This window comes from Gopherus evgoodei, chromosome 6 (assembly GCF_007399415.2).
Source record: "Gopherus evgoodei ecotype Sinaloan lineage chromosome 6, rGopEvg1_v1.p, whole genome shotgun sequence".
In the NCBI taxonomy this organism is placed as follows: Eukaryota; Metazoa; Chordata; order Testudines; family Testudinidae; genus Gopherus; species Gopherus evgoodei.
In genome coordinates, this window is record NC_044327.1 from 30,161,917 (window position 1) to 30,180,793 (window position 18,877).

At 40.4% G+C, this 18,877-nt stretch overlaps 1 protein-coding gene across 1 annotated transcript in view; it reads right to left on the minus strand.

The window, feature by feature from the left end:
* BNC2 (basonuclin 2) overlaps positions 1-18,877 on the minus strand; it is a 290,775-nt gene that overhangs the window by 115,668 nt on the left and 156,230 nt on the right. The window contains exon 2 of the mRNA XM_030567533.1: positions 8,102-8,204. Coding sequence (XP_030423393.1) covers positions 8,102-8,204 — 103 coding nt within the window. The remainder of the gene's footprint in view (positions 1-8,101; positions 8,205-18,877) is intronic.

The following is an 18,877-nucleotide window of genomic DNA, read 5'->3' on the forward strand; positions in this document are numbered from 1 at the left end:
CAAGCATGCAAAACCAGAAGAAAAAGGCTAATACATTGTGTGGTTTCTTTACATAGATACTTTCCTTTAAAGCACAACAACTGTAAGCTGATGAGCAAGAAAACAAACTGAACAAATACATGGTCCTCCCAGGTCAAACTGAGAAGGGACCACTGATTTTAGGCAAAAACAACTAGAACAAAAAGAAAATGACAGATCAGAGAGACTTTGCTCAGGGAGGTCCAAGAACCTGGCTGTCTGTTGGGAACCTCAGCAGCAGTTAAATCCAGCCCAGAGCCAGATTAACACTACTTTTATTTTAAAGTCACTTTAACAACCATGAAGATTAGTTTTTGGTCTTTATAACCAGATGGAGAAGTAACTAAGAGCTAAACAAATTCCTTTACAAAGATGCTTGTGGAAAAGTCCTATATAATTGAAGAGGGAATCAACAGGTTTCTATAGCCACTTAATATGAATTTACTCTGAAAACCTATACAATGTAATTGAAAATGGGTTTTTTACAAGCATCCTATAGTATTCTACAGCAAGATTATGAGTCTCTATTAAATTCTACAAGATGGTTAAAAAATATAGAAAGATTTTTCTGTTCAAATCTACCTACAGTGTGCGCGCACACACTCTCCCTTCCCCTCCGAATTGCAATCCACGCCAATTTCTAGGCAGAGGCTTATACCTGTGACCTCCTTTGGTTTTCGGCCAGAGCTGACCTCTGGCTTTGCAAATGTAATGCTCCAGATTTCTGTCATTCAACAGCTTTGGACTGAGATAAATGTGATAACACAGAAAGGTTTTTAATTTAACATAACACTTCCCCCACCCCGCCCCATGCAGCTCGTGTTAAAAGTCCTAAACCTCCCCATTAAACCACATCCTCATAGAGACTTGTACAGAGAGTCTGGTTAGCGAGAGATGAATTGTCTAAAATTTTCAATAGCTCATAGGACAATAACATCTCTCTCCCCCCTCCTTTTCCCTTTCTCTCTCTGTCTCGCCCCCCCCCCCACCATTCCCTTACCTGACAACTTTACAAATTACCATATAGAAATGGCTGCTCAGCCATTCGGAATAAACAAGTCATAGTCATGTCATGCATGTGAACTTATGAGAGAGCACTCTCTGTTGCTTGGTGGGGGTCACTGTTTTGATTGTTAGTCTCATTTACAGCAAGTTAGTGTGTGCATAATACAAAAACTTGACAGCGGAAAACTATTTCTCCGACAAGATTAAAGTGTAACCCACATAGTGAGACTGGGTATTAATACTCGCTGGATGGCACCTTTTCAACCAAAAGGAATAATGGCTATGCACGATGGGCTGCAAAACTCCAGTCAATTTCTGTTTCATTAAATCCACCAAGGAATTTGAGCTCAGATTAACTAGAGAAAAGGCCTGGCCAGCGCCCAGCTTAGAGAGGAGGTCATGTGAAGTTCAGAGAACAGGTATAGCTCAGAGAGACCCCAGAGCAGAGTGTCTAGAATAAAAGGCCCTGACCCAAGCTGCCCTGCTCAGCATACACCAAGAAAAAGACCTGGCACAGTTTATTAGAGAGCTACAGGCCAATTTATTGATTTGAGGAAAAGTCCACTTTTGCCCAAGGAAACAAAAAAAAATTCACAGGATACTTAATTGCCCTCAACAGCTCGATTCCAAAGATAGTGTGAAATTCAACTAGCTCAAGAATATTAATAGTTGCACTATATATCAAGAACAGGTCTGTATCTGACATCTAACTGAGTTTAGATTGGTGACCAATTTATGGGTAACACAGGAAACTATTTTTGATTATATGACCATTTTTCAGCCAGTGTGACAGTGAATTCAAAGGTTTAATAAACATACAGTAAAACTGACAATAGTGAACTCTGATACAGTGGAACGCCATTTGTAGTGAAACAGAATGAAAGGCCTGACTAGTTTCAGCACATTGAGATATGCAAAACATGTTTCTTCTTATTGTGAAATTGTTCTCTGAAAAAATAAAAAATCATTTCAAGAAGGTAACACTGTACTTCCACTGATACTGTATCGGGTCAGTAATTCAGTTGGACTAGACACCACAACTCTGGTGGTTTGAGCATTGGCCTGCTAAACCCAGGGTTGTGAATTCAATCCTTGAGGGGGCCACTTAGGGATCTGGGGCAAAAATCAGTACTTGGTCCTGCTAGTGAAGGCAGGGGGCTGGACTCAATGACCTTTCGGGGTCCCTTCCAGTTCTAAGAGATATATCTCAAATCTGGTGGCATGACAGTTCATATTCTTTTATCAATGACAGATCAAGTGTACAAAATGCTGAGTCAATGTAATCACCGGGATTTTATTACTGCCTAGAATAATTCTCCTCTCTCACTGGTCTAAAATAAGATTTATTTTATTTATTTATGGGGGCGGGAGGAGAAGACATGCATGTAAAATACCATTATCATTACCATCATGGTTAAGATTGAACAAGTGGATTTTTGTACCTAATCTGGTATAGTTTTAAGGCTATTTTATTAGTGTCTGTTACTTGTCACACAACCAAAATATTAAGAGAAGCAGCTACAGTGTCTACTCAAAGTATCTGATTTTTTTCTTTAAAAAAATACCAAATGGCCCTGGACTACACTAAATCAAAGTGCACACACAATTTCACTGTTAATATTTTATTTATTTATTTTTGTATCTTATGGGTCATATAAAATGATTTAAGATTTTTTTTAACCCTTGTCTGTTTTACTGCTTTAGGCCTAGGAAATGGCTTATTCAATTTAAACGATTTATTTTTTTGTTTTAGAAAATAAATCTCCATCCAAACTGACAATGCAAATGGCAAGTTTCAGCTGGAAGGGAATTAAAACAGTCCAGTTCTCTACAACCCCTTAAAAACCCCCAGCAAGTCACACAAGATAAAAACCAATTCCCTCTTAAGCATAGCCGCACTAGAAAAGGGGGCTATACTCTATGAAGTTTTTGGCTTGAACCTTAAAAACACTGATGGTAGGATTACCACTATAGTGAAAGGGTGCAGGGTCAAAACTCGATAAACTGAACTTTTGCCAACAGAAACATTTATCTTGCCACAAAAGAACCACTTTGATGAATCTGCTCTTACATTGACATCCTTCTTTGGCACTTCTGAATAGAAAAGAATTGAACTTGTAGGAAACCTTTCCTTTCAAGAAGCGCACAGCTCGTTTTAGGTGAGGAAAGAAAAACATGAGAAAGACAATGGAAACAGGAAAAAGAAACAGGCCAGCAGTTGCTATGTGAAATAATACCACTATGGCTGTGTGCCCTTTCCTTCTTGGCCCCAGAATTCCAACATTTCAAATGGACAATTATTAGCATGCATTAACTCTGTGTGGATGAGTCAGGGAAAACAGCTGACAATTGCAAGTGAGGCCTATTTTTGACCTCTTCAGTTAATTATGATTTTGGGTAATCAAGCTTGGATATGCTTGGTACTTCTTATTGGAAACACCTATTGTTTGATAATCCCATTTAATAAAACACTACCTCATCTATCAAGCATATGAGTGGAAATTCATTAAAGAAAACCAGAAGAAACCCCTCTAGTTAATGCAGTAGGAACTACTACTTGCATTCACTGAACATGTAAGTACAGTGTTTTGGACTTAAAGGAAGTATTGAACAGTAAGATGATTCATCAATTTTAAAATCCAGGTGCAACAGTACAATGAATTAATCAGTCTCCTTTTGAATGCCCCTCTCAAATTTTGGAAAGCAGCTAAAGTCAACAAGTCAAGCAGACTCATCACACAGTCTTCAGGAACTAATTTATAAGCCTATGCTTTGAGTGTGCATATGCAATATACATCTGACTAGCCTTATACTGCCATAAAATGTAATTACTCTGGCTGCATCTACTTTAAAGGAGCTAAAAGAAAATTAAATGATTTTCTGCAGGCTGCATTTGTAAAGTATACATTTTTCTTAATATCTAGCTGAACTCAACTTTTCTATATGAAAACACTACAGCATAGGAGCAAGTGGTGTGCCCAGTGCTTACAGCATTCATCTTTCACCTTTAGTACCTGGGCCATTTCTGTTATATATATTGGGGTTGCCTATCTTCTAATATTCCAATTTTCAACCCATCCGCTTCACAGAAAACTACCAACCAGAGACATTAAGCCACACTGTTATGTGGAGTTCTGGTGAAAAGCAAAAAAACCAGAAAACCTTGGGCTACTATAGTCCAAAATAAAGTCCATGCAGAGGGCCATATGATTACAAATATTCAACATGGAGATGTAATTTGTCTGGCCATTTGAAATAAACCAGATAAGAAATCTTCCCTCCCCTTTGAATAGCAGATCATTGTGTGCTGATCCTGCACGAAGCCGGATGTCTACCTGAATTACAAAGACACTGAGATGGCTGAAAGCCCCTAAGAATGCGAATGGATCTGGTTATACTGCAAGATCATGTATCTTGTCTTGAAATTTTGGGGAACAGAAAGAAGCTGTGCCCAGTTAGGAATCCAGTTCATAATTCATATGCAAACCAACTACCTACTTGTTTGTTTTACCTTCAGTATTAGCAGTGGGCTTTATCCATTCATTACAAGCAACACAGGAATGGATCTGTACCTGCATACTGTGATGTTCTGTACCTCGAGAGAACACCCTGCACCCTCATATTCATCCTTACAATATGAGTGTGTGGTATGCAATGCAAAGTTTGTCATGTTGGGTGTCTTCGGAAAACTCATGATGCATTGAGCATTGTTCTTATAGTGATGTTATAGTAATTGTTAGAGTCATGTTATAGGCTATAATTTCATGTATATAGTTATGAGGCTGAAAACGTGTCCTCATGGCAAAAACTCCCAAAGAGCAGAGGGGCAGTTCACACCTCATCAGGGCATGTATGGGACAAACCCAATCCAGCCTCACAGGAACAAAGGACACAAGCCTAGGCAACAACAAAGGATTTGTTGAACTCTTGAGTCCCCCTCGTCCTTTGGTCAGTTTGAGACTGTGATGAGGTAATGTTCACCTGACTCTGAAAGGGGGCGGAGGGGCAAAGCCAAGAGGGAAGAAAGGACATGATAAAAGGGAGAAATTTTTGCCATGGTCGTCCTCTCTCTTCCACCTCCATCTACAGACATCACCACCAAGCGACTGAAGTGCTGATCAAAGGGGAGAGCCTGGCTGAAGGGCAACCAGCCAGCCTGTGGCGAGAAGTGTCTTGAGTTTGTAAGGGCATTGAAAATGTTAAGATCAGCTTAGAATGCATTTTGCTTTTATTTCATTTGACCAAACCAGACTTCTTGAGCTTTGACTTATAATCACTTAAAAATCTATTTTTGTAGTTAATAAATCTGTTTGTTTATTCTACTGAAGTAGTGTGTTTGGTTTGAGCATGTCAGAGACTCCCCTTGGAATAACAAGCCCGGTACAGAGAAGCAGTGGATGTGATATACCTAGACTTTAGTAAGGCATTTGATACGGTCTCGCATGATATTCTTATAGATAAACTAGGAAAGTACAATTTAGATGGGGCTACTATAAGGTGGGTGCATAACTGGCTGGATAACCGTACTCAGAGAGTAGTTATTAATGGCTCCCAATCCTGCTGGAAAGGTATAACAAGTGGGGTTCCGCAGGGGTCTGTTTTGGGACTGGCTCTATTCAATATCTTCATCAATGATTTAGATGTTGGCATAGAAAGTAAGCTTATTAAGTTTGCGGACTATACCAAACTGGGAGGGATTGCAACTGCTTTGGAGGACAGGGTCAAAATTCAAAATGATCTGAACAAATTGGGAGAAATGGTCTGAGGTAAACAGGATGAAGTTCAATAAAGATAAATGCAAAGTGCTCCACTTAGGAAGGAACAATCAGTTTCACACATACAGAATGGGAAGAGACTGTCTAGGAAGGAGTATGGCAGAAAGAGATCTAGGGGTCATAGTGGACCACAAGCTTAATATGAGTCAACAGTGTGATACTGTTGCAAAAAAAGCAAACGTGATTCTGGGATGCATTAACAGGTGTGTTGTAAACAAGACACGAGAAGTCATTCTTTCACTTTACTCTGCGCTGGTTAGGCCTCAACTGGAGTATTGTGTCCAGTTCTGGGCACCGCATTTCAAGAAAGATGTGGAGAAATTGAAGAGGGTCCAGAGAAGAGCAACAAGAATGATTAAAGGTCTTGAGAACATGACCTATGAAGAAAGGCTGAAGGAATTGGGTTTGTTTAGTTTGGAAAAGAGAAGACTGAGAGGGGACATGATAGCAGTTTTCAGGTATCTAAAAGGGTGTCATCAGGAGGAGGGAGAAAACTTGTTCACCTTAGCCTCCAATGATAGAACAAGAAGCAATGGGCTTAAACTGCAGCAAGGGAGATTTAGGTTGGACATTAGGAAAAAGTTCCTAACTGTCAGGGTAGTTAAACACTGGAATAGATTGCCTAGGGAAGTTGTGGAATCTCCATCTCTGGAGATATTTAAGAGTAGGTTAGATAAATGTCTATCAGGGATGGTCCTGACAGTATTTGGTCCTGCCATGAGGGCAGGGGACTGGACTCGATGACCTCTCGAGGTCCCTTCCAGTCCTAGAGTCTATGAGTCTATTTCTTTGTTAAATTGATGAACTCATATAAGCTTGCAGAGTCCAGCGGGCATAACTGGACACTGCAAGATGGAGGTTCCTAGGGCTGTGTCTGGGACCAGAGATATTAGCTAGTGTCATTCAGTTGCACAATACAAGGAGCAACTTATATGCCAGAGGCTGTGAATGAACAGCCCAGGAGTAGGGGTTCTCACAGCAGAGCCAGGTAAGGCTGGCTCCCAGAGTCAAATATTGGAGTGATCTAGCAGATCACTGATCCGGATAACACCAGAAGGGAACGTCACACATACTCTTTTCCCTTCCAGGAATGGGCACATGTTAAAAGCCCCCTAGAACTGCTTGCTTTTCAGTTTTGTTAAGCATTCGGACATGCTTACTTTCAGCACACACACATTTATGCATTACACAAATATGCACAAAATACATAGAAACCAGGGACATTTTAGGAGGAAGGTACTGATCTTCTCCTTTAGATCTTACTGAAATAAAACAGAATTTATACAACACAACCCATTGGATGCTTGGAAAAAGTTAGAATGGCTAGTATGCTTGCTTTGGGTCTAATAGCCTGAACTGTATGAAGGAAACTCGGAGGTAAATTTCTTCTGCAAAGATAGCCATCTCTCTCTTTTCTCCTGATGTTCATGAAATCACTTCAGAAGAAAATGTCTCTTTCTTATTTGTCTTCTAATTGTGTTTACTGAAACTATATTCGACATGATCAAGATACACATGGTTTGTGGTAGGTTTGTGACTAACTTCTTAAAAAAAAAAATCCAACCCCAAGCATTTAGTGTATATTTATAAAATGTATTTAGATGCAAGCCAAATACATAAGCCCACTCCGTCTCCAGCCCTCCTTTACCCACTTTAATGTAGCAGCTGAATTTATCTTCCCTAAGCCATATTATGAGGGTGAACTACCATCAAGGCTTTCATTCAGCCAAGGAAGATATACCAGCTTCATTCTGGCATCCTGTTTCCAAAACGCTGACAGTGGTATGTTTGAGTTTCCATGGGAATTCAGTGACTCTTTGGCTACTGCATATGGGCAATGTGAACTCCACAGTGCAACCATACTATAAACATCTTGCCTTCCTGCTAAGACCTGTGAGCATAGCACTACTGCTTGGAAACTAGAATATGTTCTCTGAGCTATACACAGTGCTTAATTAGTGCCAGGGCTGAGCACTGGCACCTCTAGGCTTGGCAGTTCAGAGCCCTGGCACCTCTGGGCTTGCTGCACCAGATATGAACGTAAAAAAATTGCTTGAGACCTGGCACTTCTTTCATTACCAATGGAGCACTGGCTATCCACATAATGTTAACAAACTCATTGCATCCACTGACACTTGAAGCCGCTGCTGGCATAATTGACCCTCTCTTCTCAAATGTAGAGACTGCTTTAAAAAAAGCACACACCCATGTGTGCATGGACAGATATAGCTATTATCACTATATCTAATGAGACAGAGAGAGATGGACAAAACAGAGAGGATAAAAGAACAGATATTTCTTACCATGTGCCACCCAGCCATGTTTACAATGATCACAGGTTCTCAGGTTAATCTTCCCTGGCTGGAAACATTCACATGTGCAATTTACCAGTGTACAGCGGATGGCCTGGGAAAAGAAACAAATGCACATAAATATTTTACCAGATAATTTTTTTTGTTCTTTAAATATCTGCCCATATGGTGGCTGGGGTTTTTGAACATAAAAAAAAGAAAAGGAAAAGAAATTCTAAAATGCAAAACACTGTTAATTCTTTTATGTAGGGTTTATTTTTCCTTAAAATGCATCTATCAATATCCCTTACCAATTATAAAAAAAGTCCATTCAGTAATAATGTATTCTATTATTCCATAGGCTGAATAAATTCTTAAATTCTTTAAAAGAATACAGACCAAGAACTCAATTTTTTTTCAATCAAGCGCATGAAGGAAAATGTTATTATAGTTATGTCTTCACATAGCACTATATCATGTTGGTTATAATCAAGAGTGAAAATACACATAAAAATATACACAACGGCAAAGATCTCTTTTTTTCTACACCGTCCAAGCGTTATTTTCGTGTTTCCCTGTTGGGATTCACATAAGATCTAATTCAGTTAAGTATCAGAAGGAAGCCATTGTTTTGGGAACTGGTTTTCCCAAAGCAGCAGTTAAATGAGAGAAGCACAGGTAGGACTGGCTCATGAGATACAGCACAACTTTCCTTTGCACCCATTATTTCTCTCCGATCTCCACACACAGCCCTTTACCTTTTAGCCCCATATATTTATTAAAATATAAATGTTTTCCAAAAAGTGTCAATCTGGATCTGTAAAAAGCGACAAAGAGTACTGTGGCACCTTACAGACTAACAGATGCATTGGAGCATGAGCTTTTGTGGTCCAATGTCTGTTAATCTACAAGGTGCCACAGGACTCTTTGTCGCTTTTTACAGATCCAGATTAACACGGCTATCCCTCTGATACTTGACATAAATGTTTTCGACTTTTTCTTAAAAGGAAATCTACTAAAAACAGAGACTGAATATTGAGATTTAAAATCTGGACAATGAATACATCTAACTAAACCCATTCTTAAAACTAAAGAACTTAAAAAAGCTAAGCAAATTTACTTTAAGGGGTGGGGGGGAAAAGCGTCCACAGAAAGTCAGCATAAATGTGGTGAGACTTGTGTTTCTAAACAGTGCTAAAGATGACCTGAACTCTTCAAACTGCTACCAATAAATTTATGGCTTGCATTTAGGCATGATTTGCATGGAGGTTTGTGAGACAGAGGGGACTTAGCCTGATCATTCACAGATTAACAATCTACTGCAACTATCACTACTTCCAGGAAAAGATCTCTCTACTGATTTAGATGCAATCAATGACTACTTGGGGTTCAGTGAGGGAAGGGAGTTTGGTACCTATAACTGCAGATACATGGGAGCTTTATGAATGCTGTTGCCTTACAAATCTGTCCTAGACTCTTCAACTTAAAAATCTGCAATACCTGTAAGTAACAGAAATGCTCTTCCTTGTACTGAAAGCATCAGATTTGTAAGGAAAACAACATTAAACATTAGCATGGGCAAGCTAAACTCTTTGTCTGCTGCCAATGAAAAGAGTTCAAGCTATTTTAAACATTTTATTTATTTATTTGCATCAGACACAGCAACTTCAAGCCATTTGTGGTTTACTGACTCATTCAATCTGTATTTCTTTGCTTGATTTCTGATGCAGGAGTCCTTCCTCCCTCCCATCTAGTCTGCTCTTTTACTACCTTTGACTCTCAAAAGCCCTGGTGGAATAAAATATCCAGATATTTCAGGGACTTATTTCCAAAGTCAACTGCCTTTACTCATTAGCTTGGTTGTAAAACATTGCTGTATGTATCATTGATTAAAATCATTAGTAATATGAAATATAAGGGCACAAAAGAACTGCTGACTATGCAGAATAATATATGTGTTTGTGGGTTACAAGGAAAAAAATTCTACTGAAAGGTCCCGTTTCATGTTCAATAGTTTATTGACTCAGTAATATATCAGGCCTCCCCTGGTCAATAATGGTGTCCTTCTCTAATATGTTCATTAATTAATGAACTCCATAATTAATTGTACTGTGAAGAGAATGAAGGTATTACAAAATGGAATGGTATTCCTGTTATACTGTATGAGATGTTTTTCCTTATAAACAAATGCCTTATTTCACTTATTTTTAAAAACTTTTTTTACACCAATCTGTTGTAGAGTTGTTGCATTTCACGTTACGGCTATGCACATGCACACGTGCACACAATATCTGAAATAATGTCATTTGCTAGAGCTGTTTTATTAAAAGCTGACTAGAATTTCCATTATGTTTTCCCTATGTTCCACCTCCTTCCCCCCACCCCCCCGCAAGATCTGTAGGTTTCCTGTAAAATTTGGAATCAGGCTGAAACTAGAAATACAGTACGTTTCAGCCCAAGAATGACTTTTCTCTCACCCCTTTGAAAATGTTCCACTTAGCCATTTTAAAATGATGACCTGAAAAAAATGTTTGCCAGCTTACAGTTTCTTTTCTTCTCCTGTGACTAAAAAATAGCTTCAATCATGTTGAGGATATTACAGTACTTAATTGACTATGTATTTCCTATGTTAAGGCCTTATAACAGCAAAATGACATAATATTTGAAAATTCATGTAAACTTTCCACAAACATAAAAATGTCTATTTTTAAAATAGCTAAATCAGAAAACCTTACAGTGGTAAGTACTTTTCTTTATTAAGGTATGTAATCAGGCCCAGATATTTAGCCCAGCCTTAACTAGGCCTCTCTTTTGCTCCACAGGAATCTTGATACTTTAGGCCATATTCTGGTGCAGGTACATGACTATAAATTTTAATGTGAACCAGGTGTCATTTCTGAAAGATAAAGATGATGGCCTGGTGGTCAGGATGTTAATTTTGGGGCCTGGGAGTCTAGTCGATGGCACAGCGGGGCTAAGGCAGGCTCCTTACTTGCCATGGTTCTGTGTGGCTCCTGGAACCAGTGGGATGTCCCCCTTCTGGCTCCTACGCGAAGGGGCAGCCAGGCGGCTCTGCACATTGTCCCTGCCCCAAGCACCAGTTATGCAGCTCCCATTGGCCAGGAATCGCAGCCAATGGGAGCTATAGGGGGGTGACGCCCTGTGGACTGGGCACCACGCAGAGCCACCTGGCTCCGCCTCAACATAGGAGTCAGAGGGGTGACATGCTGCTGCTTCCTGGAGCTGCTTGAGGAAAGCACCATCTGGAGCCTGTACCCCAACCCCTTGTCCCTGATCCCCCTCCTGAACCCCAAACCCCTCATCCCCAGCCCCACCCCAGAGCCCGCACCCTCAGATGGAGTCCTCACTCCTCCCACACCCCAACCCCTCCTACACCCCAAATCCCTCATCCCCAGCCCCATACCAGAGCCCACACATCCAGCTAGAAGTCTCACCCCCCGAACCCCCCTGCCTTATCCCAGAGCCTCCTCCCACACCCTGAATTCTTCATTTCTGGTCGCACCCTGGAATCCATACCCTAACCCAGAGCCAGTATCCCCTCCTGTACCCCATCCAGCTGCCTTAGCCCAGAGCACCCTCCTATACCCCAAACCCCTCATCCCCAGCCCCATCCCAGAGTCTGCACCCCCAGCTGGAGCCCTCACATCCCCCACACTCCAAACCCTTGCCCCTGATCCCCCTCCTGCCTTCTGAACCCCTCTGCCTCAGCCCTTACCCCCTCCCGCATCCCAATCCACTGCCTCAGCCCGGAGCCCCCTCCCACACCATGAGTTCCTCATTTCTGGCCCCACCCTGGAGCCTGCACCCACAACCGGAACCCTCAGCCACAGCCCTCCCACACCCCAACCCCCTGAGTAGGCAGGTGAAAATGAATGAGGGTAGGGCGAGCGAGCGAGCGAGCAACAGAGGAAGGGAGGATGGAGTGAGAGGAGGCGGGGCGGGATAGGAGTTGGGACAAGGGTGTTCAGTTTTGTGCGAGTAGGAAGTTGACAACCCTATTCAGTGCCTAAATTCCCCATCTGCAAAGCAGGAGTAACAAGAACAGAGAAGTGTTGTGAGAATAAAAGAAACAAAGGTTGTGATGTGCTCAGATGCTATGGTAATAGAAGCCATATATGAACCTAAGACTATCGTCTTTAGTAAACAACACTTTTTTAAAAAGATAGTTTTAAGATTTTTTTTTAACATTTCTTTAATTAATCCAAAGCTAATGTACTCCATGATGCCATCTACCTCAGGTCACTGAAGTACCCAATACACAACTAATTTAACTGTGCTTTTTTTTTAATTGTATTTGCTTTAAATGAGTCCCTATCAGTTACAATGAGTAACTATAGATTTGGAAAATGACCTAGAGAGCTGCATTTAGAAACTCTTCTTGAGATGCACACAGTCAGTCAATTGAGGGGACGGACTTAGAAGTAGCAAGGGGAAGAAGAGTTTGTGTTTAACCAACAGTGTGTTTGTAAGTGATGGTGCAGATTTGGCAAAACCATAGTAGGACATTTGTTAGTTCTTTATTTGCACACTGAAGGGGGGAGGGGAGATAGTGAAAGGGGCCTGATGTGATTCTGTAGCAGCTGAACACTGTATTCGCTGTTGAGCCATCTGAGTTACAAAACAGACACAAAAATGCAAGTGTACAACATCCTGTCAGACATTTCAAAAGTTAACTACAATATGATTTCATTCTAACTGCCAATGCAAAGTATTGCTAAAGAGCTTTTACAACTATGTAATATATTACTACATTATTTCAAACTGAAATGCAAAACCTATTTCTCTGACTTAGCTTTCTCACAGTAATACCTCCAACAAGGAATGAAAAGAAAGAGAGAGGAAGAAAAGAAAAGAAATCAAAGACCCAGCAGACTTGAAGAAAAACAGAAATACAGGATCTTTATGTATGGATTGATACAAAATAGCACAACTCCTCCAAGGAAGATCGTAAAGTGCACTCAGCCTATAGCACTCAGGTTAAAAGACTCCTTAAGTATGCACTGAAATGACATTCTTCAGCAGCTCCAAAGGAGCTGTTATGTTCTACCACATTGATGATCCACGGATAATGGGAGTGTCATACATTTTTATGTATCTTTTTCATAGAGGTCCTATCATAGTGCTTCTTGCATTTCCATTGAGATTCTAATGGTCTCCAAGGAACTTTTACAACAGCAATGAAAGAAACATAATGTTTCAATCGAAATCCATCCCAACATAATTTACGTGACAGATTCTTTCATCTTAAAAGCACTACTATTAAAATTTTAAAAAACAAAACATGCATATGCTAAAATATAATTCAAGTTTTCATTTATCACCCCAGTGCCTCAAAAATACCTCCTTGCTATTTCCTTTAGTTGTGCCTATAGGATCTATGCAAGAATATGGGAACATTGCCTGGTATTCAATACAGCACATAGCTCTGGGCACAATATTACAGATTTAATGAAAAGCCTTAAACCTGAACTGCTAGACTTGTGTGGGTTTCACTCAGACACTGGACACTGGTATACTGTAGTTTTGGAACGTTTAATTATATTTAACAAGAATATATCATTCACATATTAATAGGAGCAGCCCATAACAATAATGGGAAATCAATCTGTCTGGCTCTTTTGAAGAGCTTCCATAAGAGACCATGGCCAATAACGAAAGGGAAAGCTAGTTGTGAGGGGCGAGGGGGAGCGAGGAGAGAGATGAACAAGAACATTTACTTCTTTTTATCTTCTCCTTGGGATAAAATGGGATGTGCCATCAAAATTAGAGGTGGTCTGCAATGTTCTCAAGACTTTTGAGAAAGAGCTTATGCAATGGATGTTGAGCCTGTATGTCCTGCATTCTAGTTTCAGATTCGACAATTACTTCCTTTACAACCTTTAGTAAAACACTTAGGGACAGCTTGCAAAACCCTTACTCATGCCAAGTAGAATTTTACTTCCTGAGTAGCCTCTTTGTAGCTTCAGAGTAAGATACCACTCAGTATGTATAATGGAAACAGAACCTTTCTGCTTCAGCTTTTTCCTTTGCAAAATAGGGACTACCACTGCCACCAGGTAGGAATATGGCATAACTGAATATACAAATAGGCCAAATTCTGCTTGCCTTATTGATGGTAAGTAGTTCCATATATCTGTATAATGTATCTACAAATCTTCTATCAACTGGTAGCTAAGCACTGAAATTGGTAGGTCTACTCATGTGAATAAAATGATTATGATTTGGGTCAATGTTTGTAAAATGCTTTGAATAGGCTAAATTAAAATCAGTGAGACTCTACACTGGTCTATAGTCTGCAAGCTATTTCAATTGGCAAGATTGAGGCCTATTATTATTATTAAGACTTCTGTTTTAGTGTGACCTGATGATAATTCATGAGTTCCATGTTTCTTGGTGAAACAGGAAAGACCCGTGTAACTTCACTGGCAGGATGAGTGACCTTTTGATGGGGTTGAAAAGAAAGAAGTGATTATGGAGTGTGATGGGGTGCGTGTGCGTGTGTGGGGAAGCTTGAATAAAAACAGATTAATTTGGGAAGTGATGTCCAAGTATGGGATAAATATGATGCATTTCCACCCATTTGTCTTTAGCAATAATAATTTAGGCTACATTTATGTCACAGACATGGAATTCACGGAATCCATGATATTCTCTGCTTCAGCCCCAGGGACTGCTGGGCTCTGGAGCTGACAGCCAGTGGGGCCTGGCAGGGGTCCCACGACAGGTGACAGAAGTGACAAGTGACAGGAAGTCCCATAAAAGTTCCAGCAACAGATGATAGACTCCTGAGGGGGTCCTCCTCAGTCATCCAGTGATGGGCGACAGCCTCACGAGGGAGGAGGGGGACGCCTCAGGCAAGTGGCTGGGATGTCCCATTTTCTCTTTGGGAAATATGGTCACCCTGCAGCTTCCAGCCACTATGGGCGGAGGAGGAACCTCACAGCTCCCAGCCACCACGATGGTGGGGAAAACCATGGAACCGCAGCCGCAAAAGTCACAGACAGGTCACGGCTTCCATAAATTTTTGTTTATTGTCCATGACCTGTCCATGACTTTGACTAAAAATAATGATGACAAAATCTTAGCCTCAATAATAACTTTTAAAAGAGCGTAATAAAAATGGTCTCTTCTCTCCATCATCTAATAGGGTCCCTGCCTTTGCCTTTTAAAATAATCCTCAGTACCTTATTTTAAACAAATGTTTCACAAAAAAATAACTTGGTCATTGTGTAATCCATTTCACAGAGCTGTGTTTTTCCTTTAAAAAATGTAAAGCAGTTGGTCTGGAGATACAGGAGCTTACAAGGAAATGAACAGAATTGACTGGAGAGTAGAAATCCCTTCCCACAAAAAAATTTGTTATGAAATTTTTTGTCCTGAATCAAACAAAAATTTGAAATTTTTCATGGGGAAGGGATTTCAAGATAATTCCAGTTAGGGAGAACAGAAACAGAGGCTTTTGACTTCTAAGCTGCTCACCTGGCTGGCTTTTGTCAATTTTATGGCAGGCAGAAAGTAAAATTGACAAGAGCCTTCCAACTTCATTCTGGGGAAGGCAGACAGATGGGGTGCTCAGTGTTCTCCTTGGCTCCAGGGCCAAGAGGTTAGAGAACCCAAATTCTCAGCTTCTTCACCTTTCCCCCAGCTCCAAGAATCACAGAGGCAGAGAGCTGTGGGTCCCAAGCTTCTCAGGCTGAAGCTGGTCGGAACAAGGGCTGAGAGCTAGGGAGACATACAACTCAGCCTCAGTACCATCCCCAAAAGTTTTTGTCAATTTCACTTTCTGTTACAGGGAGGGAGTGAAATTGACAGGCAGCTAGGGAGCCCTCATTTAGATTTTCCCATCAGTTTGATTTTCCTAACATACAATCAAAATTTTTCAACAAAACTGAAGTTTTCTTGTGGAAAAATTTCAGTTTTGCAAAAAGGGTATTTTTGGTCAGAAAATCACTGGAACTAAATATTCTGACCAGCTTTAGTAATCACCTAATGTTATGAACAATAGGCTGATGACAAATGTAGAGATCTCTTCTCATACTGACACACGTGAACCACAATTTGAGGAGTTGCATCTAAAAGACTACACCAAATTCCTGTAAATTGCTTGTTATTTTCATATGGGCATGCTCCTTCACTGTGAAGTTTATATTTGTTATTTCTTGTCTTCAAAATTAAGGAAAGTAATCTACTTACAGGAAAGGACTTTTTTCTTATTCAATGTATGAACTTAGCGCTTAAAGGTTTCAAATGGACAGCCATTGTGAATAAAATCCTTTACTCACAAAGCAGGCACAACGTGGTCAGTGAAAACTTTCCCTCCATGTCCCCACTGATGTTTCACAGCACTGACTTGGAGGAGAGAGTAGTTTATTTTTTACGTCCTTAGCTTCTCAGCAGACTGCTAACAAAGGAGCAACTAATCAGTGCCAAATGTGATAACAGTTTGAAACAGGGATGTCTCTCCACTAAGACCTGGACTCAGACCACAAGCTCTTTTAACATAGACCCTGTACCTATGTCCCTATGACTTGGGCAAGGTTTGAACTGAAGACCCAGTGGTAAAAGCCTCTGTATCACAATACCTGACTTTTTGCTGTGTTACTGTAATTTTATTTTTATTTTGTATATAAAAATAGAGCACATTCTATGCTTACTTAGTAGGCCATTAGAACATCTATCAATTTTTCTCCCCATATTTCAAAGATTCTAATAAAGATTTTTTTTTAATTCCTTTCTCATTTATGTCTCATTAAAAAAAAATCAGTTTTGTTGTGTAAATGAAAAGAACCCACTGAAATCATATTAGTTTTAATAGCTGGCAAATCTAAAGGACAATACACATTGTTTTAAATTAACATCAGAGCATTGTCATTTCTGGTCTCCTGGTTGGAAAATGCACAGGGAAACAATCATCTGAAAGTAGTACAGGCTGCCACTACCTGGGCTCATGTTTTCTTGTGTTTTACAGCCAACTACGTGACACACAAGGTAAGGACTGCTCTGAAACTTCTAGGCATGGGGCAAAATAAAACACATAAGGGTTTCATTCTGAGCTGGATTTCAACACCACCTCTTACTTTGTGGATGCAACTGTGTCTCCACATTTTGCTGAAGTAAGATTTGACAGCACTTAGAAGTCTAACAACGTGTCTGCTTTCAAACAATAAGCTAGATGGCTATGGACTACCAAATGGTTCATTGTTGGTGCATAACTGCACCTGTAAATAGGTAGCTACTAAAAAATAGGCCTTGTGTGTGTGTCTGTATCAAGAAATGGGATAATTTAAGTCCACAGTTATCATAAAAAGGAAAATGAGGGGTTTTGAGTTTGCATTTTTACTAAACAAGGAGGAGGTTCCAGTTCTCCCCTTATCCATGCCTGCATGCAGCTTTGCAGTACCTTAGACTGTCTAATCCAGATGTTCCCACACTGTGGTCCGTGAGTTCCATTCAGGTGGTCCGTGGATAGTTCCCTCTAAGGTCCGTGTCTGGGCTGCTAAACACGAGAGAATTAAGACCCACCCACCTAATTAGTGGAGCCGCACAGGCATGGCTTCACAAATTAGGTGCCTAGACCCTGCAGAAAACGCACATGCAATGTGAGGTGGTGGCTGTGTGGGGAATAGGGGGTAGGTGAAACGGGCCAGAAGAGGGGGTGTGGGGAATTTGGGATGTGCAGGGCTATGGCGGCCAGAGAAAGAGGCGACTTTTCCCAGCCTTAACTCTGTGGCTGCTGTGGCGGGGGAGAGATCCCCTTTCTTCCCAGCCCCAGCTCAGGGGCTGTTGCAGTGGGGGAGAGAGGGAGAGACCCCCTCCTTTCCAGCTCCAGCTTGGGGGCTGCCATGGCAGGGGAGAGAGGGCACATCCATCACATTAGAAAGACAAGACTACTGCTATTAAAATATGAGTTAGGTGCTTTTATTTGTAGGACAAAAATGTTTTAATCACCATTAAGGTTTATTTTATATAGTGCTTTTATCCAAAGCGCTTTACAGTAGTTAGCTAATGGTACAAAAAACATTTGGAAAGAACATTAAGTGGTCCACCGAGACCCTCAGCAATTTTCAAGTGGCCCACAGAAAAAAAAGTTTGAGAACCACTGGTCTAATCTGCTGAACCTGCACTGGTCCAGGATCAAGAAAATCATAATTATACTTTATTTAAATAAAAAAATTCGATTCAAAACAAGTGCTGGATAGCTAGAATTACTAGACATTTTCTACCCACCTAAGTAAGTTTCCAATGTATGCTTTGGAGTTAAGAAAAAGCAATAAGCCTGTTCATTTTGGCCATGAATGTTTTCTAAAGAAAGAAATTTACACATGCAGAAATATTTCCATACCTCAACAGAAATATGGTGCATCCTACCACTTATTCCTGGTTCATGAAAGCAATTGAAAGCCATGTATCGTGGATCGTAACTTAATACAATAATCTTTACTGAACTAGTACTGAAGGGCAGTGCAGAAAGATGGATAATTCTATGACCAAAACACTGAACTGATAGGATATTTGATTCTGATTATGAGTCTGTCACTGCCACAGACTCACTGCATGGCCTTGGGTAAGTCACTTAACCTCTCTGTAGCCCACATTTTCCTATCTGTAAAAAGAGACAATAATATTTGGACCTATCACTTTCACAGAGAAGATTAATTAACGGCTTGTTAAGCCCAGTGATGGAAAATACTACACAAGCACAAAGCATTATCATTTCATCTGTCAATGTAAAAATTCAAACAAAATTATTTAAAAATACACAAACTT